The following is a 27,544-nucleotide window of genomic DNA, read 5'->3' on the forward strand; positions in this document are numbered from 1 at the left end:
TAAATAAATATATAAATAAATATATAAATAAATATATAAATAAATATATAAATAAATATATAAATAAAAAATGTAAAAATGTAAATATATATATATAAAATATATATATATATATATATATATATATATATATATAATATATATATATATAAAAAATATATATATATATAAAATATATATATATATAAAATATATATATATATAAAATATATATATATATAAAATATATATATATATATATATATATATATATATATATAAATAAATGGTGAAGGGGGTATAAAAATGAGCTGCAATAGGAATGATTCATATATTCCACCAATTTCAATAGAACCTTATGGTCAAAAAATGGCTCCAAATGATCAGAAAGGAAACTGTGACGAATGAAAGGACTGAAAAGCAATAGCAGCAAATGACAGGCATAGACACAAAGGAAACATCCTGATGTAGTTTTATTAAAAGTCTATTTACAGAAATGAAGATCTGTGTTTGAGAGTTTCTCTCAAATTCACTCTGTGCCGTCTTTCGGTATGTTCTTGTAGAGCACGTCTCCAATGAGTTTCCGAACCGCTACAGTGTCACTGATATCTGTAAGTTGCACAAACAAACACACCCATATAGTTTATATTCTTTTATATGGTGATAATTCTCTGCTTTCCTGCAGAATGTAAAACACTGAAGACTGTGTGCAAAAAAACAAAAGCTTATTTCAAGCATGCGTGTGTGTGTGTGTGTGTGTGTGTGTGTTGTGCACAGAAACAGGCCAAAGGCATTGTGTAAATGAATTATAAATTCAAAAATGGGTACGAAAGGAGCCCTTGCTGTTGTCAGAATCCACTTCAGACTCATGTAAGATATTTTGGAAACTAAGAGTGGCAAGAAACGAATTGTGGGAGGTTAGGGGCATCGGAGCTCCAAAAAGCCTTGCTTATTAATTCATGCCTCTAATGCTTTTTTAAATATTCTTTTTTAATATATTTGCATAAAATTGTCATTTTATATAAAGTAAAATTCAACTAAAACAAACCATCCAATCCACTAATTGAAATTTCGAACCTCATCTTTTACATTTTCCCATAGGGAATTAAAAAGGCGTCAGTCATTAACCTAGAATTAAAAGAAAAAAATACATTTGTTAAATATTCAGTGACATTTATTGGTGAACGCATCGGCTTTAAAAGCCTCATTTTGTATAAATCTCCACTTATATCCTACAAACATCACTAATGGTATATAGCTCTCCATCTTTCGTGATTCCTCTCACCTGCAGGAGTTCATGGCGGCTGCGTCCCGTGGCACGGTTAGCTAATCGCGCTTTGAAAATCAGACTCAGAGGATGAATAATTAACAGTGGCCCCAGGAAGTCAAGCTGGCTTTTCATTAACAACTGTGCATGTGGCAGGAGTCTGAGTGAGCAGAATGACCCGACCCCCCTTTGGCCCAGTCAAACACTTTTGAATACGATGGCAAAATTATGCCGCGTCCCAAGACATTGAAATGACGGGACGCGAGAACACGACTTCAAGAGTCTCTTCAGCCTCTGTGGTGGAATTTGCATGAAAACACTTTCAGAAGAACAGGATTTGTTGCAGGGGTTGTTTTTTCACCAGTCCAAACAGAAAAATCAATTTTACACCGTACAATTCTAGATCGGAATTAAAAAACTTGCATATTGGCCATCATAACTTAATCAGAGTTTCATAAATATATTTTGCCATATGATTTCTTAATGAGTGCTTATTACTCATAATGTAAAGTCATGCTCAGTTATAAATGCATTCAGAAACTTGATCTTGCCTATACATCCAATCTTTTCCCCTGCTCCTCCAGATGGTGACTGTGGGCAATGTTGAGCTCTACAAACAATCACACACACACACACACACACACACACACACACACACACACACACACAGACGTCCACTCACCCACTCCCAGTCTGTGAAGCAGGTCTGGATACTCGGGTCTCTCTTCCAGCACACTCAGCAGGTTGGTGGGCTCCATCCTCTCCAGCTCCACTCTCCAGTACACATAGATCTTATGGTTAAAGCTCACATAGACCAGGCAGGGGCTGTTCCTCCCATCCTTACATGCATACTGACCTAATGGAGGAAACAGGAACGTGACAAAAAGGACACATTACAGACTATATTACAAAATGTAAAAATGATCATTTAATCAAAAATTATAAATGTGTAAATTATTACATTATATAATAAATAATGTATTTATTTATAATAAAAAAAACTACCTCTATATATAATAAAGTAACAAATGTATATCATTGTTACATAACCAATTATCAATCAGTTAGTAATTTAATGCTGTTAACATGATTAAGACAATAATAGCAAATATTGTTTCAATATTTCATAAAATGGATAGCCGTTGAACTGGATTGTGATTGGTCAATACAGCATTTTAGCCCTGTTTAAATAAATTCTATGGTAACATTTATGAAGTCAAACATCTGTTTATGACGTTTCTGTGCAGCACCCATAGAGACCAACTAGTAACCTTAGTTTACATATTAGTGACTAGATCTTCTAGCGGACTTGTAGCTCAAAATGTAATTAATTAATAAAATAAGCAAACAAACAACATATTTTATATTATAATATATTATATATAAAATATTAACATGTATTCAAAATAAAATAATAAATATATAATGAATAAGTCTCCCAGTAACTTGTTGCCTACATGTAATGTAAAGAAAATATATGTTAAGGTTACACTGTTCCTTACCAGAAATCACGGAGACATGACAATATACATAAAACATGAAATTGATTACAGTAGTCTAATTCATTTAAATGTATTTGAGTTACCACCAGATACTAGTTTAAATTGGACACAAACCATGGTTTCAAATATGTAAATGTATGGCTCTGTTTACTATAACCGCTACTATAAAAACATCGATCAACACTTTTCAAGCTGATAAGCTTGAATGAATGCTTATTAAATCAAATTACACCTCTGCGTTTTTGTTTACACCTTCGAATGGAAATCACTGATCAAGAATTCACTGGTGCTGTATAGACAAGACCACATAATGTTTCACATGGCGTCTGATCTCTTTAGCATTAGAATATGTTTTTCTCCAGAGAGACTTTGAGTGTAAGAGCAGCACCTCTCCGCGACATTCCCATCATACAGCAGACTCACAGAGACTGGGGCTGAATTTTAATGAGCGCACACTCCCTCCACATTTGCTCTCTGCATTTTCACCAGAAGAAAATGAAGACACAGGTGTATGAGCTGATAAACATTACACGTACTGTGTGAGGCTTTGTAGTACATGAGTCAGTGGTCTTTCAATGTCAACATGAATGCAAGTCATGACGCTTTTGTGTGCATCACATCTAGCAATTTAATTCTCCTAATGCAACAGTTTCAATACTTCACCAATGTGCACTGCGATGAAAGAAAGAGAAAAAAAGGTGATAAAAGGAACAGGAAGATGCAAGCAAAAATGAGAGAGACAGGTATAGAAATGAGACCCTGCAGATCCTTCTAGTAACATAAATTAATATTAAAAGGAAAATAGTCTTTTTATCTTTGATAGATAGATAGATAGATAGATAGATAGATAGATAGATAGATAGATAGATAGACTTCTAAATATGTGACCCTGGACCACAAAACCAGTCATATGGATCATATGGGTATTTTTGAAATTGAGATGTATACATCACCTGAAAGCTGAATAAATAAGCTTTTCATTGATGTATGGTTTGTTAGGAAAAGACAATATTTGTTCGAGATACAACTATTTGAAAATCTGGAATCTGAGGGTGCAAAAAAAATCGAAACATGAGAAAAATCGCCTTTAAAGTTGTCCATTTATGTTCGCGATTTTGCTGCATTCACTCACAAAAATGAATGTTTTATATATTTACGGTAGGAAATTTACAAAATATCTTCATGGTACATGATCTTTACTTAATAGTCTAATGATTTTTAGCATAAAAGAAAAATGTATTGTTGGCTATTGCCACAAATATACCCGTGCTACTTGTGACTGGTTTTGTGATTATATGAAATTGTTGCTCATGATTTCAAAATAAAAGTTTAAACCCATGCTCTGAATTTGCATGTTTTGATGTCCACATGTTCAGAAATTACAGTGGCTGTGGCATCCTAAGGAAGTGGCCAAATATTAAAGAGTGGACATTTGAATGCAGACCTGGTTTCACAGACAAGGCTTAGATTAAGCCAGGATTAGACCTTTGTTAAATTAGGACAAAAAGGTGCCTTAGAAAAACATTACTGGTGTGCATCTTGAGACAAAACAATAACACAAGTTGCTTTCAGTTAAAACACCTCAAACATCATTTTAGTCTGAGACAAGGCTCAAGCCTTGTCTGTGAATCCGTGGGTAAATGTTGTTTGGCCAATATTTTACAAGAATTTGATCATGCTGTAAAGTGTAACAACAACGAGTTTTTGTATATGTAAAAAAAAAATGTAAAGAATGAGATGTTTTGTAATTACAGTAATGAGAATTTGGGGGGAAATATGCTTTGAATTTAATTGGCATGAAAATAATATCACAATGGAAAACATTTTCTTAAAGCAAAATGTAATATATTTTAAGTATAAGATTTATTTATTTTTTTATATTTGGGGGTGAATGTGTTCCGAACATGTTCTTGACGAAAAATGATAAGATTCATCCTGGTAGAGACTATAAGAGAAGCTCACCCGCACAGAATGCATTCACATTTTCATCAAACTGGAATCGGACCACCATACGCGTATGATCGATGATGTAAGTCTGGCCGTCCCAGGCACAGGCCACCACTTCCTCTCTCCCATCGCCCTTAACACATGTACAAAAACACACCAAACTCTAATACACATCAGGTAGAGCACTTTTTTGATGCATTTTCTGGTAGTCAATCATTTCTGAAACATGAACATAGAAAAGTTCTAGTATCATTTCTTTGCAGATGGTTTGATATTTTATATGTGATTCAATTATATATACTGTATATGCACTTAAATAGTTTTTGGGGCCACTGTACACCCAGACTTACAGTGACATCCAGCTTCTGGAGAGCAAAAAGCTGGTGGTCCACCTGCATAGACCACAAGAGCTTCTCAGAGCTGTCCATGAGCTTCAGCGTTCCTGGAAGACCACCATTCAACGAAAAACAACAACAACAGCTAACCAATAACATCAGTCCATTGCTGTCCAAACAATCAGGTTTGAATTTGTACTGTGTAACAATGACGTGAAGAACAAGCCTGCACTTTTAGAGTAAAAAGCCAATCTTTATACACACCTGAGCCCAGAGTGACCAAAGAACAGAGTGAACAGAGAAAACACATGTGCTGGGCTCATGTTTTCTCTACTACATCAAATAATGAAGTGGACTAATCAGACACTCACCGTCTAGAGTGCAAAGAGCAAACAGGCCACCTTTAGACGAATCATCCTTAGAACCTGCAGAAAACAGAAACAAGTCATGTCATTAGATTTGCTTGTTTGTTAAATTCTGAGAATGATTTGTGATTAGCGATGGACTAATATTACAACAACTTTTATACATGATATAATAGCTATAATTACATTTTAATATAAATATTATTATTAGGGCTGTCAAACGATTAATCGCATCCAAAATAAAAGTTTGTTTTTACATAATACATGTGTGTGTACGGTGTATAATTATTTTGTATATATAAATACACACACATGCATGTATATATTTAAGAAATATTTTCATGTATATACTGTGTATATATATTTATATTATAAATAATTTATATTATATATAAATATTTTATATATAAATAACACATTTTCTTAAATATATATATGCATGTGTGTGTATTTATATATAGAAAATAATTATACACCGTACACACACATATATTATGTAAACACAAACTTTTATTTTGGATGCGATTAATCGCGATTAATCGTTTGACAGCCCTAATTATTATATAAATACATTTTCATATATATACTATATTTAAAAAAATAAATGTTTAAAATAATAAATTAATAAATAATTAGAAAATAACCAAGTAAATAAATAAATGTATTTTTTTATTAAAAATAAAAATATATATAATTTGATTATTATTTTGTTATTAACTACAAAAACATTTTAATATATATTATATACACAATTCTCTAAAAAATCTAAATATTATATGTACACTTTATTATTTTAATTAAAATAACATTTATTTATTAAAAATACTTTATTTATAATTTGATTATAATTTTAATGTTACTGCCAATAAGCAATAAATGGCCAATATTAAAATTCTTTATTATATTGTGTAAATAAACTAAAAAATAAAATACCACAAGTTATGAATTGTTTTAAATCCTACAAGTGAATTTAGAAATCTTAACACATTGTAATAGACAGAGTAAAACATATTTTTTAAAGATAAAAACATTTAAGCAAGTGTTAGATAGCAAAGTTAAATCCTACATCAAATATCGACCAATCCCATTAAACTGATCATTTTTTTTGTGGTGGTGAGCCAGTGAAAATCTTGGGAGAGCTAGTAAAAATCTGAACTACTAGTGACTTATTGAGTCATACTATACTCGGCCAACTGCAAATTTTGTAAGGATATGTGTGCTGCATGTGCAGTATTCAATCTAAATGTGTGTGAGCATGCTCTCTCAGTACCTCTGCAAATGCTACCTATCAAATGAGTGGACACGTTCTTGTTATGGATGCGTCCGGAGGTAAGATGAAGGACAACGTCTCTGGAAGAACCCTCCCTGGGAACACACAGCACACGCTGAATTACTCCCAAATTCAGTTCTGGATATGTTTTGAATTATTTAGTACCTAGCTGTGATTCTCTCACTTGCTAGGAGATGCCGTGTTTTCATCCCCAGGTCCTGCAGCGCCCTCTTGTGTCCAAGAGCACGTCAGAATAGCATAGCCACAGCCAGGCTGAGACACCATGAGCTCAGGGAGACCTTCTGGACTTGGGTTAACTGAGAGACTGTCAACCTGGCGAAAGCAGATAAAAAGGCTGTAATAGTAGTTTGACTTCATGTTGGCCTGACGTTTGGTGCATCTAAATCAGTACCTGACCCTCCAGAAGCCATTTCTTCAGTAAGACCAGTTGACCAGAGCTCACATCTGAAGCATCAGAAGGTTCCTCCCACCTGAAGGCCCGCACCACCCGGTCCGTGTAGCCGACGACAAGCTCACAGCGCCCGTCTCCATCTTACATGCCACAAAACACTTCAATATTCTCATGACTTAAAAAGGTTTAAAGATCTTTGAGCATGTCATATGCAAACTCCTCACCGATATCACTGATGAGCATGGCTTTGGTATTGGCGGGGATGTGCTGGGTGTAACTAGGCTTCTGTTCTTCACCAAGCGAGCCGTCCTGCTGACTTGAGGAGTCTGACTTGGCCGCAGAAGCACTGATATCAAACAGGTGAAACCAGCCCTCCGCACCCACTGCCACAACAAAGTTCTGACAGAGCAGAAAGAAAGTCATGTTACAAATGTGAAGCAATGCAAGACTTCTATTCATAAGATATGTGATTTTTATTTTATTAAAATGAAAGAACACTGTCAAAATGTACCATGGTACGACAATGTTTTTTGAACCATGAATAGTGAATCTGGAGAGCTCAAAAAAGTTAAATAAATAATAATACAAAATAATACGTAGAAAGTATAATTAATTGATAAATATTAATTGTTATATATTAAATAACAACTTACGTATTTACTTGGATATAAAGTTATAAGGTTTTATTAAAAATCTTTACACGTATAACATTGAAAAAAAAAACAATTTAATTATAATTAATATTAATTAGTATATATTAATATTATATTTTAAATAATAATGTATTTACTATAGATAAAACACACATATAACAATAATATTATTTATACATTAAAAATACTGTATTCTGTTAAATATATCTGTTTTATATATATATATATATATATTATCATGGTTTGTGGACATAGTACCATTATAATATCATTTTAATTATCTCGGATTACTATGTAAATACCATGGTACATGATTGAATAAGGTAATAGTTCAACACCATGGTATTATCATCTGATACCATCACAGGCACTTTTTTTGTAAGGGAGGAAGACAGAGAAAGATAATCTTACCCTTCCTTTGTTGCAAACATCTCCCACTCCAACACATGTTAACTGTGAATAACAACAGCTTGACTGATTCAAATACATTCATCATGAAATCTATCACTATTCAACCATGTACATCAGTAAAGTGAACTCCTCACCATGCCAACACATGTTCGCGTGATCCACGGCTTACAGTCATCATTTTTATAGATGTACAGCTTCCCACTAGTGTCACCCACCACCAGCTCATTCAACTGCAGAAAAACATCTGGTTTACTTCATGAACAGAAAACTTACTGTAACAGACACACTAGTAAATATGACAGCGATACACACCAGCCATATATGACCTGGCAGATATTATAATACACCGTGTCATAAACTCACTTCTGTCTACTATACACATTCTATACAGTACACACACACTTTTGTAACTTACCGAGTCATTATCTGCATCTCCAAGACAGATGGCGTGAGGAAAGAGTGTTCCTGTGAAGTCTAAACTCACGCGCTGCACATAACTTACCGAGCGCATGACCTTTCAACTTTACACACTGCAGACTAACGATTAAAATGTATTAAACAGCAGTAAAAACACTCATATTTCAGATACACCTTGCAGTTGCATCCAGTACAAACAAATGCACATGATCAGTTTGAGCTTCGTCGTTTCAAAATAAAAGTCCGTGGAAACTGTAATATAAGAGTCCCCCATGCATACACTAAAGAAATTAATATTTATACAGCAATGATGCATTAAATTGATCAAAAATAATAGTAGATTTAATAATGTTACAAAATATTCCTATTTCAAATAAATGTTGTTCTTCTGAACAGCAAATAATCCTGAAAAAAAAAATGTATCACGGCTTCCATAAAAATGAAAATAAAAAATAAAATAAAAAAAACCTGTAAAATCCCCTAAAAAGTTTTATGAAATCGCCAACCAATCTCAGTTGTTTGAAAGATGTGAGATATATAAGGCTAAAATTATCACCACATTTTTTATAGTTTTGTTTTACCACCACAGCAGTTATAATTGCCTGTTTTTCTCCTCAAAAAGTAAAAAAAATAACAACAACATTCCAACAATTAATTAACCAACACCATAAGATCTAGTCAGATTCATCCAATTAAGTTTATTTAACAAAAAGATCTTTAAACTATTGAAAAATGTAGGTCAGGTTTACAGAACAGAAAGGAAAATAATTCACTGTATGAGCTTCCTCCTCATACTAACACGAGTCCATAAATTCCTGGCACCTCTGGATATGGTCGTCCTCGAAGGGAAACGGAGGCTTTTGAAGGGCTCCGTCATACAAGTCAGCATCCCAGGCTGGGAGCTTTGCAAGTGCTCTTGGGAAATGTAGTTGATTCTTCTTAACTGTTTGTTATAGTAACTGCGCAGATGGTGTAGTTCCTCCACGGAACCCGAAGAGACGATAGATAGCTCAGAAGGAGTGCTAACCAGGTTCTGAGTTGGCAGTGGGTTTCGCCTCCTTTTTTGTGATAAAGATTGCTGGGCGGGGTCGTTTTTAAGACTCTTTTCTTCTTCACTTGCACAGTCCTGTTCTTGTACGAGGTTGACCTCGACATCAACCTCAAATACGGAGGTTGGCTTTACATACTCGCTAGCTTCTGAAGGAAGACTTTCAATGTGGTTTTGAGCGAGTTTCTTCTCTATGTTTTGGTGATTCTTAAAGATTTTAGTTTTGTTATGTCCCTCAATGGCCAAATTGGACACATCAATCAATGCGGTCTCTGCTTCCTTTTCTGAATCAACCGCTTGAACATCCTGAGGAAAGAGAAGAAATAAGATTTATTAAAATTAGTAGGTCTGTCTTTAAGATGAATGCAGAGGTATAGTAAGGTTATTGGCTATGGTTAGCTTCAATTCTAATGTTTATTTTCTCTACAAAACTCCATGCATATCAAAACACCACTTGCGGACACAATAAATTAAAGATTTTAAGAATATTTCATAGCAAAGAAATGAAAAATGAGGTTTGATGTAAACTCTGGGGTGCAATAAACATCATGCATGATAGGTGACACTTGTAAAACATGAGCACAAGCAGGAAGAAAAAAAAGAAAGTGGTAGATGTTTCCCTCATTAAACGCTTAAATATTCTTAGGCAATGTCTACATGCTTTTGAGAATATGGAGTAAGTGAACTGTACTTTTGCTTTCTTCTCCTTACGAACTAGGGAAGAGTCTTGACTTTCTTGGCCACTGATTTTTTGTAGTCACTGTCAGCCGGTCTTTTTCCTTCTACTTTGGCACTACTTTTGTCCCCGGCACTTTCTGACACTTTCTTTACCTGTGGGGCGGCACAACAGCTCTTTACCTGTCGGAGTTTTAAAAATCATTTGGATGAGTGGTCACTATAAACTGTAGGAACACAAGAAATACAAGGGGTTACTGCATGTTCAAAGAGGGACCATGTAGCTGAAGTGACACCTCCAACTGAAGAGGTTTCACTCGTGATGGGAAAATGCTTGTATTACATGTTGGGCCACTGTTTGTAGATGATCCAATTCCACTATGACTGCTGGGAAAGGGATGTTTAGAGGGTGGTAAATGCATAAACTGAGAGGAAGTCCAATTTGTTTTTGCATCAACTGGAGCACATTGATCTTCTGAAATCCTTCTAATAATTTTATTGTAATTTAATAATGTAATTTTCTAATACAATATTCCTCTTAACAAGGCCCAGAAATCACATACCACTCAAACGATTCTGATTAGAGAATTTAAGGATACAGTATGATCTTTGACACAGCCAACCTAAATTACAATCAAATAAAAAGATTTTTGCTGCTTGTTCAAATTGAATTAGCAAATTTAAGTGGATAAAACAAGAAAACACGTGACAAAATGTTCAAGACTTGCATTCATTTTACTTTGTTAAAATGAGCTAATGCAAGACAATTCATGAACATTGTGTCTCAAATTAATTTCAATGTTCAATCCACCTAAATTTGTAAAATGGAAGCTAAATTAAACTCTTTGTGTTGGAACTACACACATAATATTTTGTTAACAACTGGGCAGTGGATCTGTAGTTCCCACCATGTATTGCATGGGACTGCATTGGGAGAGTACATTATTAAAATAAATGTTTTGTGTTTTTCAGTAAAGAGAAAGACTTGTTGGTTTAACAAAAACATTTGTTTGAACTAACTTTATTTTAGTTTTACTGACCTAAACTAATTGGGTGGAAACATTTTGCTCAATTTGATTGCTAACTATTTGTAGTTTGGTGATGAAATTACTAAGCTACACAAACACTTTATGAATGTGTTAGTTACTGAGTAAAAAAGCATGTTAACTAAATGAACTGTGATGCTCCCCTCAAACACTATGATGGCATCTACCTGAAACACAATAAGACTGGAAGAGGTACAATAAAATAGATAAACAAAAAAGCTCAGTAAATACTACAGAGCAGAGACCAAAGGCCAGATTCAATAAATATAATCTGAAGTTTTATACACAACACTAAATTAAGCAAAAGTCCAAAGCAAATACAATAAATATTTGTATTACCATCATGTAGCAAAAAGTAACAAAAGAATTAGAGGAGATGTTTAAAATTAATCTGGCCAATCGTCACCATTGAAAGAGGTTCAGGAAAGAATTAATCAAACAACTATTAGGAAAAGTTTAAATCTAGAATTTGCTAGAAGAAAAACAGGACTACTTGCTACTTGAAATATAAAAAATGCCTGCTGATTTTGTTGACTGTCTTACGGTAGCAGGTGACACCACTCTCCTCATCTTCATAGTGATTGAGTGACTGCCGTTCTTCAAGAGAGATGCCTTACGGCCCAACTTCAAGTAGAAGTAGGTTGTGTAGGGAGTGAAGCTAAAGTCCTCACTTATGTATAAAAAAGAAAAGAGTTAGAGAATAAATCTAAAAATGGAAAGGAAATAGTTCAGAATCTGTCAAAGTACCTGAAGTAGTCATGCAACAAAAGGTGGGTGATAATGGACTCCACCTCCAAGCGTGACAAGGACGTGACCTTTATCGTTTTGCGCCGCTTAGCGGGCCCTTTGCCCATCCAAGCATCGCAGACTTTCAGAGGGGTCAGTTTTTCATCCATAGAGCCGGCCATTTCTACTACCTCAACAACGTCTCGAGCATGCTGGGTGATGTCCATTGTGATGTAGTCTGAAAAAAGAACCATCACCCATTGCATAATTGGCCTGATTGAGTTAAGGTGTGGTCATATTAGGCGAAATTGTCCGAGCAAATGGTCAATTGTCTATTGTGTAGATCAGGGGTGCCCAGTCCTGCTCCTGGAGATGTACCTTCCAGCAAAGTTTAGCTCCAACCCTGATCAAACACACCTAAACCAGCTAGATCTCCAGGAACAGGATTGGGCGCCCCTGGTGTATATAAATGAATCACAGCTCACACAGACGTCACTTTCAAACCAAGCATCTATTGGTCAACACGGTCAATTTGTGTGACCAACTGAACCCGTTGGGAAATCTTTCATCCTCAAACGAAATTCCCAATTGTAGATTGGACTCCTATTAAAATGACTGGATGTCGACAGTGAAAATTCACCAAGCAATGGTAAATGTACAAGCACATTAAGGTAGGTAAGAAATGCTTTACCATTGCCGTGACGACAGACGTCGCACATTTGGTTGCACTCTTCATCATTCCAAACTTCGTCAAAATGAATGGCCATCATAGCACGACGACACCTATGCACACACATAAGAGTCTTGTCTTAAAAAAAACAAAAACATTTAATTCCATACAACCCTTAAATCAACAGTCATATAACTAACTTCCGGTCTCATCTGATCGATTTTTGAAGCCAGCATAATGTATCCTTCATTCCTTTTGATATCCTGTGCTATCCATTCTGTGACAGTTGAGCTAAATAAAAATTACATCTGAACGTTGCGGTTGGTGGTCAGTTTGAGTGTAAATATATGTTTTATTAAATATTTGCTTGGCTGTCACAAAAGCTTGCTCAATTTTGCTGTAGGTCATTCAACCATTTCGCCTTTCATGCGCAAACGCTGCCTATAAAGTCAATGCCCGATAAGGCAGCGAGGCAACAAGTCAGGTGCCTAATTTTTCCAGACACAACCCAAGTGTGCAGTGGGGGAGGAGGGTCGCCAGGACAGGTCTAAGAAGCACTGATAAAACTAACAGGCCACATGGAGTTAACATATAAGGCATTTGTAATGGGTTGTTCAATGCGTCTGACAAAGGAATGAAAGACTCGGTAGGTGAACTAATCATGCGTTTCATAATTTATCTTTGGCTGCATTAATTCCTCATTTAGAACATGCTAAAAGATGTGCCTGTGAATGTGTACAGGGAATTTGGAATTTAACATTTTAAAAACTCAGTTCAAATGAATGAAATTACTTGAATAAAGGTTAGTTCATTTTGCTGAACGAGAGGAAACAAAAGTGTTTAAAATAATCTGATCTTCCTGTCACTATATACACCATAGAGTAACACTGAAAAGAAGAGAAAACACAGAACAATGTTTCACAAACTGAAAAATCTAAAATTAGAAACAAAAACCAGGAGCCAAGTCATTGGTATTCTGAAAATCCTGTGTATTCTGACTCACCTGTCCACATTTTGGCAATATGCTATCATATTCTTTAGCTTCTGCTGCCCAGTATTCTCCATCACAACCATTGTGCTTATTCTGAAGATATCCATAAACCCAAAGAACACAATGCAATCTGCTGGGCCATCATCCCTTCCTGGAAAAAATAAAAAGTAAAGAAAAAAAAGTCAAGGTGTAACAGAAGTAGCAACAGACCCTTTCTTTTGAATTTTGACACGTCTGAGTGAAACAGAATATCAAAAAAGAAAATTATAAGGCATGAACTTCATTGGCATCCATCGGTTGTTGATTGGATGAAGGTAGATCTAAATGTGACATTGCAGTTGACTAACCCTGACTGTAAGAAAGGAGCGGGATTTAAGCAGACTAAAAGTCATACAGCATACGTGACCAGAGAGAAGTCTGTCATTTTACAGCAAGATTGAGCTATGACATTTTGATAAAACATTACGAGCTCAAAAAACATTTGCATGGATGATTTATTTACAATAAGATCAATAAAAAAAAAAACGTTTAGAAAATAGACAGGGTGAATTTCCATTTCATGGAAACTTTTAGTAGTAAAGTTCATCTTGTGTGAAAGAAAACGTCAACATAAAAGTATCAGGATGATGCCTACCTGCACGTCCACTCTCCTGATAATAATTTTCAATAGATTTGCTGATGGTGTGATGGATAACAAATCGTACATCAGCCTTGTCAATGCCCATTCCAAAAGCCACAGTGGCAACGACCACCTGCACAGACACAACAATAAGATAACATGAGGGAACATTACAAATAAAAAACAGGCGACATCAACAGCAAATCAGCAGGTGTAACCTGGATCTTCTTGGTGGACCACCGTTGATGCACCAGAGATTTATCTGAAGGCTCCATGTTGGCGTGGTACGGCTTAGCAAGAATATCCCTCTTCTGCAGGTCTGTAGCCACAACTTCTGCATCCTTTTGGGAGAACACATACACGATTCCTGCAAATACAATTTGTTTACACTTATTTTTTTATGAAATAGTTTTCGAATAAATAGTGAATAATTTGCAGAGCATAAAGGCCCGTTCACAACAATGATAAAAACATAAAGCACAATAACGATATGTTTAATCTAAGCACACACTGCCGTTATACCAACTGCCACTTTAAATGATCAAGCTCTGATTAGTTGTCAATGTTTATATTGTTCATCAGCTGGAATTTTTTTTTTTTTATCAATACAGCTGTGATTCTCATCAAATTAGGCAAGGCAAGGCAAGGCAAGTTTATTTATATAGCACATTTCATACACAATGGCAATTCAAAGTGCTTTACATAGAAGAAATTAAAATAATAAAAAGAAATGAGAATAATTAAAACAGTTTAGAAAAATAAAATAGAATACAGTACAGTACAAACAGTCGGACGAACAGCGGCACAGTGCTCATTCATTAAATGCATAGCTAAACAGATGTGTTTTGAGTCTGGATTTGAAATTAGAACAATTATTAAAACTTTATATCCTTGGTGTGAAGGGCCATTTACTCATAGCAACTGAATTGATTTACCTGACTGGTTTTTGTATCTTCCCTTGATCAATGCTGCAATTTGGTCGGTACAGTCTACATTATCTTTAAAACAAACCTGTAAAAGTGAGATGACAAATTACTCTGATCTGCTTATTCGGCACTCTTCTAGCAGTGACATCAAGAGAAGAATGTAATGATTTGCAAACCTCGTAGTAAAGGTTTGGTCTGTTGAACGGTGCTGTCAGAGTGATGGGTTCCTGAACACATAGTATCTTCTGGCAATCTTTAAGAACGTTGCTGGTTGCGGTGGCAGTCAGTCCGACCAATGGGACATTTGGGAACTGGCGCTTTAGGATACCCAGGAGCTTGTAATCTAAAAAAAGGAATTAAGTACGAATTAAATGATGGGTTAGAAGCTTTACTCAGCCTGGATGATGAAAAACCTCACCTGGTCTGAAGTCATGCCCCCACTGACTACAGCAGTGAACTTCATCCACAGCGATGCGTGCCAGCAGACCCATGTTATAGGCCTTTTCGAGTTTGGACATCAGTAGTTTGCTCTTGGCAATTTTCTCTGGGGTTACATAGAGCAACTTGAAGGGGCTGTTTTTATCTATCATCCCTGCCAGGACCTGCTTAGAGTCCTCCTGCAGATGCACATGAATATCAGCACCTGAACGTGAATCAAAACTCTACATCTACAGAGATGTACAAAGTACATCTGTCATACTGTACCTTTGTACTGGAGGCATTAAGAGTTACCGCCGAGACATTATTGGACTTCAGAGACATCAGCTGATCCTCCATGAGAGACACCAGCGGGGCGATAACTAAAGTAAAACCTGCGACCACACAAAGACATGCACAGGAATTCACATCAAAGCATTCAAAATATGTTCTTCATCTACCAAAATGTCTATGAAAGCACAAACCCTTAGAGCAGAGAGCTGGAAGTTGGTAACACAGGCTTTTCCCTCTTCCGGTGGGCATTACCAGGAAAAGGTCTTTCCCTGACATGCTAAGGTTGATGGCCGCCTGTTGCAGGGGACGAAATTTGGAGAGCTGGAACACACTACACAGCTTCGCCTGAACTTCTTTAGACCATGAGAAATCTGATGACAGAGCAACAAACAAAAATAATGTAGATAACCCATTACATCTCTGCAGTTTAACTTTAGCATTTAACATTAAATACTATGTGGCTAGACTGATTTTGATTAAATTAATGCATCCTAATTTTTTATTTGCAAAAGTCACTTAGCTGCTTTGGAACAATATGTATTGTGAAAAGCACTGTAAATATAATTTATTTGAAAATGAGCGATACCTGACTCCTCATAGTGCTGTAGGTCCTTTTTGCTGAATGAGGGTTTAGGAGCTTTGCTGGATCCGGAGGGCTGTGCCGAGCTGCAGGCTCCCTCCAGGTTCTTCAGGAGTTTGTTTTTCCTGGAGTTCAGCTTTGTCTGTTTCTCCAGCAGCTCAGAGATCTGCAGTTCCACCATCTCTAACTCTGCTTCCACTGAGTCCAGTTCTGCTTGAGCATCATCTGCAAAGAAAAGGACTTTCTTTAGTCTCAGTCTCGAAGATACTAAACTTGTACGCATTTATTAGGGAGCGTGTACGCTATGCTCGTCCATGCACTCGTTTTCTACGCAACACACAAGCCCTAAGCAGTATTTCCAGGATTCCAGGAAGGACTGCTGCATAATTCCCAGTGTCTCTCACCTCTGCATCTCTAATGAGCCGAGCTTCACAGAGAGATATAATGATGAAAGTCACACCAGTATGCTTACCTGCCTCACTCCTCAAGGGAATAAGAAGACACATCCTGACAGTCTAATTCGTCCACTCACATGCACACTTTTCTCACATAGACACACACACACACACATGACATATATGAGCATATATAATGCAGAAGACAAGAGATACTTACCAGTACTATTTGCCATTTTATACAGTTCTTCAAAGGCACAGATTATGATGACTGTAAGAGAAAGTTAATCAGTATTTTTGCATAGACAGTAGAAAATCTAAATAAAGAAGATTTGTTCACTGGAAACTTTCCATTCTTGTTTAAAAGCATAAACAAACCAAATTTAGTGATTTTTTTCTTTTTAAATAATTGTGGTTTAAAGGATGTTTACTGGGAAACAAGATTAAAATTATGATTATAAAAATAAAATAAAAACTCGTAATAGATGCATCATTTCAATAATATCGAGTCTTTGAACAAAATATTAAGACAATTAACGATAGACCATTTTAGGCCAACCATTTTAAACAGACCATCTTCACCATTATTAAACAATTTTGCATGACGCTTGTATGATTATTACTGTTGCATTGGATAATAGATGAAATACGTTATATTTTTGTACGACAAAAACGTGTTCAGAAGCGCGCCATGTTCAACAGAATTTATATTATGTTAGGAATAACACATCAAAACGCATTTCTGCTAACTCACCGCTGAGTGATCATAAGCTCTCTGCTTTATTTTCACTTTCTCTTGTTTGCACCAGATGAAGTCCTCGTTGCCCCACGCGACAATTAATCGGGAAACTGACCAATCACGGACATGGAAATACAAGAGTTCAGACGAGACAAGAGTCTTGTGCAAAAGAAAAATAAACCTACTGTTATCGTATCACAAATACTGATTAAACTCAATGTAGTTATTTATGCATTTCAAGGATGATTTACTGGGGGTAGTATAACGGTTTTATGTAATAAATGCATTGCAAATTATAGAGACCTTCAACACTGTTAAACATTGAGACCAGGAAGTGGGTTTTATTTTTCATAATAAAAGTCAATAAAACGTTTGGTGCTGTGGACTGTAGACATTAAAATCCTGAAAACACTACACACACTTCAACACTCTTTTTACATGTGCACTAGTTTATTTAATTGGTTTACCAACAATGTCAAAGAGTGGATGCTGTGGATACAGAATTCTATTAGAATTCTCAGCATTTCCACTTTCATGTGATGAAAATAGCACTGCATGCTTCAAGTCATGTTATCATTGGTCTTCCACTATTTGCTAGTTTTGATATCGAAAACTGGTCCAGAGTGAGCAAGAGTGCCATTAATCATCCTCATCATCATCAACTTTAAAGTAAGGCGTATAATAACATATGCAAACTCTTTAATACATCTTTCCTTTTCTTGTGCATATTCTATCCCTGTAAACCTTTACAGAGATTTTGTATCTAAAAGCTCTGTGTGATACGCAATAGCAAAACAAAACTGAAGTTCTTGCATAGTATAATGAGCAGTCAGTGTCAACAAAAAAAGATTTTTATATAACACAATCACACAATGACAAAAAAAGGTTTTCATTTTGGTGGTATTGGCCAGGTTTTGAAGCATGAATTGTTTGAAACATAAATGTTTTGAGTGAGTTACTGCATTTTATGAGTTACTGTCAGTTGCGGTTTAGAAAATGTTAAAGCTGTTTCAAAAAATTTGCCAAAGCAACTGAGGATAAACGAATTAAGTCATGCCAATGTGGTTTACTAACACAATTAATCATCCATCCGTCTTCAGTTAGTCCTATATAGTGTTGCAGGAGTTCTGGAACGAAGGTCTTCCCTCATTTGTGATATTTGCATTGTTTTCTTAACTTGTCTGAACTATCACAGCTTTAAACATTTAATTCTTTCAAATTTTGGTTGATGCAAAAATTCAGCTGCAATGACAACAATCTCCACAAGAGGCTCTTATAAACCAGGAAATAGTTTCACTTGCTTGTCCTGATCCATAGAACCTGAAAAAATTTGTTCTTCACTCTGCCCTGCTTTTCAAGAGGGTATTTCCGCTCTGTTCCATTTACACTAAAATGCAGTCAACGTAAATGAAAAGTAACAAACAGTATAAAAATGTAGCCTACATTATTACCTCCATGTGGGAATTGGGTTGCATTTTTATACATTTATTTAGGCAATCATTTAGGTATAAATGTGGTTTTATTATTTGTGTAATGATTCCATGTTTCAGCAAACGTTACAGTAATGCCTGGCTTTTGCTTTTCACTGTAGAAGCACACTGGACTGGACTGGATTACCTGCTTTCAAGAGCACTGGTGATTAAGGCAAGATGTGTTCCATATGCATCACACAAATGCCTTTAAGACATTTTCATGAGCCAGTAAGTGAACAAAGCAACTTCCCTTCTTCAAACTTGCTATAAAGGGCAGTACTTTAATAAAAAATACAGCAATATGCTTTCCTTTGAGAGACTAAGTCCTGTTGTATCCCTTTCTGGCGACTTCAGTGTTTTCAGCTCAAGGCTCAGCTGTTACATGCAGTCAATGCGACACTTATTTTTCCATTAAATATACTTTCGGGTACAGTGTAATCAAATGTCATTAATGACAGACAATTGCGTGTCTATATTTGAGGCGTATGAATGTACACCAGCATTGAGAACGGCAATGGAAGTCCAACACTGAGGATCTGTTCTCACAAGTTCCTCGGCCTGAGCAGATGTGCTCTGTGACATTTAAGCATTGCTTTAGAAAAAAATCCCCCTTCTAATGATCTGAACCGCAACGTTAAATGAAAAATGAAACGAATTGTCATTGGTGCGCTGAATTTGAGCTTTGCTCCTAATGACAGCGCAGTACGTTGGAAGATAAAGCCCGTTTTACAGGCTTTAAATACACCTGAGATGAAAATCTATCCTTATCTTAGGTTTTTGTGTGTGTTTGGGGGGGGAGTGTAATAATATTTCACAATTTTACAGTTTTTACTGTATTTTTGATCAAATAAATGCAGCCTTCTTTCAAAAACATTTAAAAACCTTACCAACCCAACACTTTTGAACGGCACCAGTGTAATATACCAGGTTGATAGGTTAAAGAAGTATAGGAAAGTGTCAATGGTCCATTTCTGAGATAGGTGGCGGTAATGCACATATTTGTTTGCGATCCGCCGTAAAAAAAAAAAAAAAAACAAGAAGAAGAAAGCGCCGGAAGCGCGCGCGTGCCCTCAGATCACTTGGATGTGGTTGTGTACAAGAGGTAAAAACGATATAAATACTGTTCGTTTTCTCACACAAACCGCTCCATCAATGTGTACTTACGATGGGGAATTGTTTAATTTGGACTTCTGTGTGCATGCTCTTTGAGGTGGTGACCATAGACCTGCATTATACGACTGACAGACAAGAATGGTTTGACCTAAAAATATCAAAATTGAAACTACTGCGGAAACAAAGACACCTACATCTTGGATGCCCTTGAGGTAAGCTAAAACATACCAAAATTAAATTTCAAAGTGAACTATCCCTTTAAGTAGGGATTTTTCACTTTTCTACCAGGTTAAAAGAAATCAGTAAGTCTGATCACTTAGAAAGGTAGTAAAGTTATTATAACATAACTTTCTGAAACAATTTGAGATATCATTCATGTTCAAGTGCCAAAATGTAATACTTAGAGTTAGAGGTTTGTTCAAATCCCCCATTTTAAGTAAAATCAACATGATTGTCTTAATAAGGGACAGTAGAGCTGTGCGTTCGTAACTCACTTCATTGAGAGGAAGACTGTTAGAGGAACTGAGTGGACTCTGTTTTGACTGATGGACAAGGAACAACTCCTGTGCACATGCTCCACATGTGGATTGTCTCACAGCTCTCGGCTCAGAGTCCACAGGGGTGCTGAAGAATCTGCTCTGGCCCTTCCTCTGCTATTGTACCAGTTCTTTTCTTACACATAAAGACTAGAGAGAGACAGCGGAGGAAAGGGGGGCCGAAAGGGGTCAAGGGAAAGTGAATGAAACGTTTTGGAGGCTTTCAGCGGTTCAGCTCGAGAAGGAAGGATGAATGAGTGAGGGAGTGACAGAGAGGGACATGGAGAGAAGGAAAGAGAGAGAGAGAGCGGCGGGTCGAGCGGGCAGCCACATGGGCAGTTCTCACTCGGGATAATGAGAGTCTTTTCTGCGGCACTTAACCTCCAAACGGCATGCTGGGAACCCACAGCCGCGCGAGCTGGTCCACACAACAGCCACGCTCGGACACGCTCGCCCACCGCTTAATCAAATTTTACACCCAGCGCAGTGCCCCCCCACTACACGTGGCCCTGACAGCCTCTCTCCCAGGATCACACTCACCCAGAGGCCACGCAGAAGAGAGGAAGAGAGGGAATGCTAATGAAGATGAACAAAACTAGAGGAAAAAAAAAAATCGAGCACATTTTCTGCAGACACAAGTGGTTTTGTGGAATAGCATGACACATAGCTACATGTTGTTGAATACAGCTTATATCAAGCTGGGGAAATCAATGGAAAGTTGCCCCAAAATGTTCTTTAAAACTATTTCCCCCCAAAATAATAATACTATATTTACTTTAATTTTCAGAGCTCTATCACTGAATCTTCACTGGATCTCAACTTGTTCCCATCCTTAAATTTGACTGGATGGGTGCTGATAACAATGATTTTACTGTTTGCATCACTCTGCGTGTCTGTATTTATTCCAGACAGGCTGTCAGTCTGTGCATTAGTTGTGTTTTTCATTGACTCTTTCTGTAGGGTACATTGCTTAGGTGGCGACAAGTGAATTTATGAGAGTCATTGAATGAACCGATTCATTCAATGAGTGAGTTATTTAATCATTATGTCAGCTGATTTGTTTAAAAACACTGACTCATTCAGGATTAGTGAGCCATTTAATCATTCACTCAACCGATTTGTTCAAAAATACTGATTCATTCATCAACGAAAAAAGTGAATTGCTGAATTCAGAATAGCATAATCTTACTATAAGAAATAACAAGACAGTCTTTTAAGTGAATCATTGATTAAAAACAGTAGTTCATTCTTCAGAGAAACAAGTGCTAAATTCAGAATAGCATATTAATATTACTGCAAGAAATAACAAGAGTGTTCGTCTGCAATTTCATATTCAGTGAGTCATTGATTCACTCAACTGATTTGTTTAAAAACACTGTCATTCATCAAGAAACAAATGACTGACTGAATATGAAATAGCATACTACTTTTATTATAAAGATATGGCAAAAATGCAAAATTCTAGTTTGCTATATAAATTCAGCCACAATCTTTTTAAATGACTCATTGATTCATTCATAAAAAAAACTGATTCACTAAGGAATGAAACACAACTACTACTTGGAGACTTGCAGCACTTTCTGCTTTTGTTTTAGAACTATTTTCATTGGCAGAGCAAAAACAGACTAATTGAAAATAATTTGTTACTCAATATTAACTTTTTGTTGATTGAACTTGTATAAAAGAAATATCACAGTGAAATACATTATTCTCAGTTATACATTAAGACTGATTTAAAAAAAATCTGGATAGCGTAACCATGTCGGCAAAAGCGTTTCATGTTTAACGGCATGTTGAGAAAACAAAAACAAGAAGCTTAGAATCTATCTCAAGACCCTGTTCTATTCAGTTGTGCATAGTTTGAAAGTAACAACATTGGTTCAGGCATGAGACGGTAGGAGAGATAAGATTCAGAGTTTACTAGCCTCAGGGCGTGAATGTTAACAGGAAACAGCAGCACTTCTGTGGCCAGTCTGCGTAACAATCAGCCCACAGAATGAGAGACGAAACGCTCCCCTGGGTATTAGAGAGCGCTCAGTGCGACAGCTACCTGATGAGCCCAGCACTGAAGGGACGTGGGTTGCTGAACATGGCTTGGTGGCCAGGGACGGCGCTCCATCCTCTCTTGAGCAAACACAAAGGCATGTTTTCTCAGCACACTGCAGTCACTTTCTCCTGTCACTCAAACAGTCCCCTCAGATCCCTGATTGTCTCCAGGTGAGTGTTCAAGTGTGACTGGGCAGTAGTGGTTTCACACCCTTAATCCTTAAATCAAATCTAAGCAGGATCAGAGCAATGACATTTCTGTGTTGAGATTAGATTTGAAAGCTAAAGTTAAAGGGATGCTCTGGGTTAAATTCAACTTGACCTCTATATACAGTATCTGTGACATGCTGTCAGTTATCAAAGAAAACTATTTTGTTTTGTTAAAATTCAGTTTGTGAAAATGAAAACATATATGACACAAAATGTGACAGAAATCCACTTACAATGGATATCCATGGGGCAATACGGTGTATGTTGTCCCATATACCTCTATTATTACTATTTTTTACTCTGAATAGTTTCCTTTTACACACTGATGGATGAGTCAAAATGAATTTCTGTGGTAATAGAGCCAATTTTGTATTTAATTTGTAACATTTAATAGATAGATAGATAGATAGATAGATAGATAGATAGATAGATGGATGGATGGATGGATGGATGGATGTGGATTAATAGATAAACAACAAAATGCAGACAGAATATAAAAGTATTAACAGTTTGGTAGATAGAACGCTGCATGATAGACAGATGGACATATAGCCAGACAAAACAATAGAGATAGAACGACAGACAGGTAGACCGTGGAATGATAATGACAGATAGAATGAAAGAGACATGAGATTGACAGACAGTTGAAATGGATCTAGTGTGTGTTTGTAATAATCCGATCCAGTAGTTGAATCGTGGTCTCTCCCACGCAAGGCTTCAGACTGTTTGCTTTGACTCTGGTCTGAATGCAAGGGAGCTGTGTCTGTTTATTAGCTCTGTGATATGATAGGCTGCTTACAGTGACACAACTCCTGAAATGCACAAACACAAAGACATTTGTGTGTACTGTCTAATGGTCTATCCTAGCTTGTCCTCACCGATATATCACCTTTAGGAAACTCTGATCAAAGACAGACATGCTTATCAATCAACACCTGGTAATTATGTGCTTTGCAACTGTGACATCATGCAACCCCAGTATTTCAACAAGCAATGCCCCCTGGTGCACATCAGCTGGCATGGGCCTGGCAATAACCTCGGCATGTAATTTCACCAGCAGAGGGTGACATTTTTCAAGTTCCTTTTAGATGTTTCCCGGGGCAACCTCCTCCTTATTCCCGGATGGGCCCTCCCTTCAGAGGCCTAACCTCTCCTAATCCTCCTCCCCCCGTTTCCGTGGAGACGGCTCAGACGAGCAGGTGACGCATTGACAGGGAGCAGATGGTTCCCCGTGGAGGTAAGCATGGCTAAACAATAACTCCATACTCAACATAGAGCTTTTCTTTCTAAACTCTAGTCTCTCTCCTAAACCACACACACACACACACACACACACACACACACACACACACACACACACACACACACACACACACACACACATTTGAACTCTCATATAGAGACTTCCTCAAAATATACACACAGCCCCCCCCCCCCCCCCCCCCCTTCATTTTCACCCAGCTGAAGCCCTCTCCATTCCTTTATAGCAAGCACACACACACCACAAAACAACCCTAATCACAAAACCATGATCATACTCACACACAGCACTAATACGCTCCCCTTTCATCACAGGCACACTAAAGAAATGCCAGCTTTCTCCATGGCACGCGCATATGAGATGGATGCAGAACACATGGATGCCGTATAGATGGATTATTATTTAGAGATACTGATTCTGAAACCACAATCAGGGTCTGAGTAAAGAGATATGGAGAACATTGAGATGTTTGGCTGATTTATTAAATGAATTTGAGAGAGTTGTGTAAAAAAGACACGGAGACAAAGAGAGGATTTTTGTTTTAGTTTGATAGTCAATTTTTTTTCCCATTTCAAATGAAAAAAAAAATACTGTAACTTTTTATAATATAATAACATTATAATATACATTAATTTTAATTTATATAATTATATAAATTATTATTTGTAAAAAAAAGTGTGTGTGTGTGTATTAAATAAACTTTTTATACATGCTTTAAGAATAGAATAAATACATTTTTCAATTCTTAAATTCATTCTCTTTGGTGAGATCTTATAATAAACAGTGCAAAATAACTTGCACCTATTTACTTTATCCTATTGATTATTGATAGTATGTATTTATGTCAAGATCTTGTTAAAATGAACTTTAAATTCAGAGGAGAACTGTTGACTTATAATATTCATTCTTCACCACTAGAGTAGTGATGAGAAGAGTCACCAAATGAATAAGTGTGAAGTCTTTTTGGTAAACTGAATCAGATTTCATTATTCCCTCTATAGCTCTTAAGGCTTTTCCAGTGTTGTACTATTAAAAATCTATTTTGTTCATTGAAATACAGCTAAAATAAAATAACAAATCAATAAAAATATGAGATGAAAAGTTTAAGAATCAATTATTATTGACTCTCAGCCTTAATTAACAAGATATAATAGTAAATTAAATTCTCTGTAGAATTTTAGCTTGACGAGCGCAACTTTCTGTTGAATCCAAAAAAACAATATGTCAACAGACAACTAATTACCTACTAGTAACCTAGGAGTTACCTTCTTTCAGTGCAGTGCATAATGTGTTTGATTTACCTCGGGTCAAACGTGTATTTTGGGGGCTGGGAAATGTTGTATAATGTGTATGTGAGTGTGTACAGCGGGGTTGGGAGGGATTATTATGGAGATCAGCTAATGCATGTTGAACATTGCATTCTGGTTTTAAGTGACTAGTGTGGAAAGCAAAGCACAATGCACAACCTCTAACTTTTTTTTCTACTTTCTCTCTCCCTCTTTAAAAGCCACACTTTCTCCTAAAGCACCTGGAGATCACAAAAAAGAGGATGAGAGACCCCCCACCCCACCCCTCCCCTCCCAATTCACACACATCAACCAACTCCACACTGCGTCTACCTATCAATACAGTGAGTGTGGACCGCGGGACGCTGTTCGGGGTGGGCTACGCAGAGCCTGAGGCTTTGCCATACAGCCTCACAGCCAGGAGCCATTGAAGTGCTCTGCCTCCATAATGGAGTCACTAATAGGTGCCCATTCAGCAAGGAAAGTGTTTTCTGAAAAAAAAAGAAGGGGAGCGAATGAGCGAAAGAGAGAAAAGAAAGTTTTAGGGGAAGCGGCAATCACTATGTACGCTGCCTTGAGTATGTACAATTTATTCAGGCCTCCTCCCACAAAAGCCCCATCCCACTTTTTTTTTTTCTTCTTCTTTTCACTGTTTAGGAGAGTAAGGGGGGAAAGAGGAGAATAACAAATCACTACTGAAAGGGCTTTATAGAGAGTTTGGAGTTCTCTTTTCTTCTTTACTTGTAGATGGGGTGAATAGTCTGTCCAGGAGTGAGTACAGGCCCGAGTCCAGATATTGTTTGGATGTTCGCAGTTTCTCGCCTCTGTACGCTCTCTCAATTAGCTGCGCCTCTCAGTCATACATGCGCTCACAAATCTGTAAACACTCAATAACACGGCTAACATGTCTTTTCAGATGTTTAATGCATATATTTGATCAGTTTTTGCAAGCTAAATGCTTTTAAACAACGTTTTCATGTAGCATGCATGCTAATAGCGACCTAGCCTTCCTTTACATTCTCAAAAACAGTGGTTTTCCACTTTTTTAAAATTCTGTTTCTAGTTTGTTGAAAGCATAATTAACCGAAACATGATAATTCAGCCATCATTTACTCACCCTTATGTCGTTTCAACACTGTATGACTTTTTTTCTGAACATTCTGAAGATATTTTGATATGATAGATATTAAGATATTATACTCTTTTTTTTGGTTACCAAAATTGTTCAAAATATGTTCTTATGAGTTCTGCTGAAGAAAGAAAGTCATACAGGTGTGGAATAACATGATGACAGATTTTGGGTGAAGACATTTTTGGTGAACTGTCCCTTTAATTGAATAGTTCTGGTTCAGCTGAAGGATAAAATTGATTTTGAAAGTTGTGGTTGGCTGTCAGTATTGAATATGAATGTAGGTTTTGCCCATTTTTTCACCTTTGACTTGAATCCATGCAACAACAACAACTAAAAAAAAAGTATTGTAGTAATTAAATATTATATGTAGGTATAATGCGCAAACGCTGCCTGAGAACTCTTGGCTTATAGGCCAGCGAGGCAACAACCTAATCTTTCCTAATCTTTGTTAATCAAGATGTTATTGGACCAATATTCCTATAATGGCACATTATGGGCTCAGAGAGCAGAGGTCGAGATATTTGCCACAACCATTTTTCCCAATCAACATCGCTCAGTGGGGTGGAAGTAACTCCACCAATATAGTGTCGCAAGGACCATATTGTGAAGAGGGAATGTTAATGCAGAGATGCAGGGAGGCCTTATTGTACTGCATGTGTCTGTTCTGGTTTGACAGATTGATGGAATGGGTGTATAACGGCCCAGTGTGGGCTCTCAGGCTGAGATGAAGTTTAGGACTAGAGTGAGTTAGTCCCACAGGGGGTTCGGGTGTCCTGCTGAGATGGGATAAGCCCAGAACCACCA

At 36.7% G+C, this 27,544-nt stretch overlaps 2 protein-coding genes across 5 annotated transcripts; both read right to left on the reverse strand.

Moving 5' to 3' along the window:
* Positions 1 to 427: 427 nt before the first annotated feature.
* On the reverse strand, positions 428 to 8,790 carry itfg2 (integrin alpha FG-GAP repeat containing 2). Its single transcript, XM_079868951.1, has 12 exons — positions 8,557 to 8,790; positions 8,276 to 8,371; positions 8,142 to 8,183; positions 7,302 to 7,476; positions 7,078 to 7,217; positions 6,850 to 6,998; positions 6,666 to 6,760; positions 5,402 to 5,455; positions 5,046 to 5,137; positions 4,711 to 4,828; positions 1,929 to 2,102; positions 428 to 588 (listed from the first exon to the last, which is right to left on the reverse strand). Exons 1-12 carry the CDS (start codon positions 8,650 to 8,652, stop codon positions 509 to 511), a joined length of 1,311 nt encoding a protein of 436 aa, XP_079725077.1. The 5' UTR covers positions 8,653 to 8,790; the 3' UTR covers positions 428 to 508.
* Positions 8,791 to 9,231: 441 nt separating this feature from the next.
* On the reverse strand, positions 9,232 to 18,018 carry recql (RecQ helicase-like). 4 transcript variants are annotated; one of them, XM_079868945.1, is made up of 16 exons: positions 17,700 to 18,018; positions 17,166 to 17,216; positions 16,557 to 16,775; positions 16,162 to 16,341; positions 15,965 to 16,071; positions 15,678 to 15,876; positions 15,436 to 15,602; positions 15,269 to 15,344; positions 14,552 to 14,700; positions 14,349 to 14,466; positions 13,727 to 13,865; positions 12,745 to 12,836; positions 12,075 to 12,291; positions 11,871 to 11,997; positions 10,298 to 10,437; positions 9,232 to 9,912 (listed from the first exon to the last, which is right to left on the reverse strand). In XM_079868945.1, the coding sequence occupies exons 2-15, from the start codon at positions 17,179 to 17,181 to the stop codon at positions 10,321 to 10,323; spliced, it is 1,923 nt and encodes a 640-aa protein (XP_079725071.1). In that variant the 5' UTR covers positions 17,182 to 17,216; positions 17,700 to 18,018; the 3' UTR covers positions 9,232 to 9,912; positions 10,298 to 10,320. The 4 variants fall into 4 exon arrangements, with proteins under 4 accessions (XP_079725071.1, XP_079725070.1, XP_079725068.1 ...); XM_079868944.1 differs by having other exon boundaries at positions 10,298 to 10,464; XM_079868942.1 differs by lacking the exon at positions 10,298 to 10,437.
* Between the last annotated feature and the right edge of the window lie 9,526 nt (positions 18,019 to 27,544).

The sequence above is a fragment of the Squalius cephalus genome, assembly GCF_949319135.1.
Source record: "Squalius cephalus genome assembly, chromosome: 4".
NCBI classification, from domain to species: Eukaryota; Metazoa; Chordata; class Actinopteri; order Cypriniformes; family Leuciscidae; genus Squalius; species Squalius cephalus.

Excerpts from the sequence above, each read along its gene's own strand:
- itfg2 (XM_079868951.1), bottom strand. The coding sequence starts at position 8,652 with ATGCGCTCGGTAAGTTATGTGCAGCGCGTGAGTTTAGACTTCACAGGA. Across the intron at positions 7,477-8,141 it reads ATGTTTGCAACAAAGGAAGG|AACTTTGTTGTGGCAGTGGG; the intron begins GTAAGATTATCT and ends CTGCTCTGTCAG. Across the intron at positions 6,761-6,849 it reads AACACGGCATCTCCTAGCAA|GGAGGGTTCTTCCAGAGACG; the intron begins GTGAGAGAATCA and ends GTGTGTTCCCAG.
- recql (XM_079868942.1), bottom strand. Across the intron at positions 13,866-14,348 it reads TCAGGAGAGTGGACGTGCAG|GAAGGGATGATGGCCCAGCA; the intron begins GTAGGCATCATC and ends TATTTTTTCCAG. Across the intron at positions 12,292-12,744 it reads CGTCTGTCGTCACGGCAATG|ACTACATCACAATGGACATC; the intron begins GTAAAGCATTTC and ends TTCTTTTTTCAG.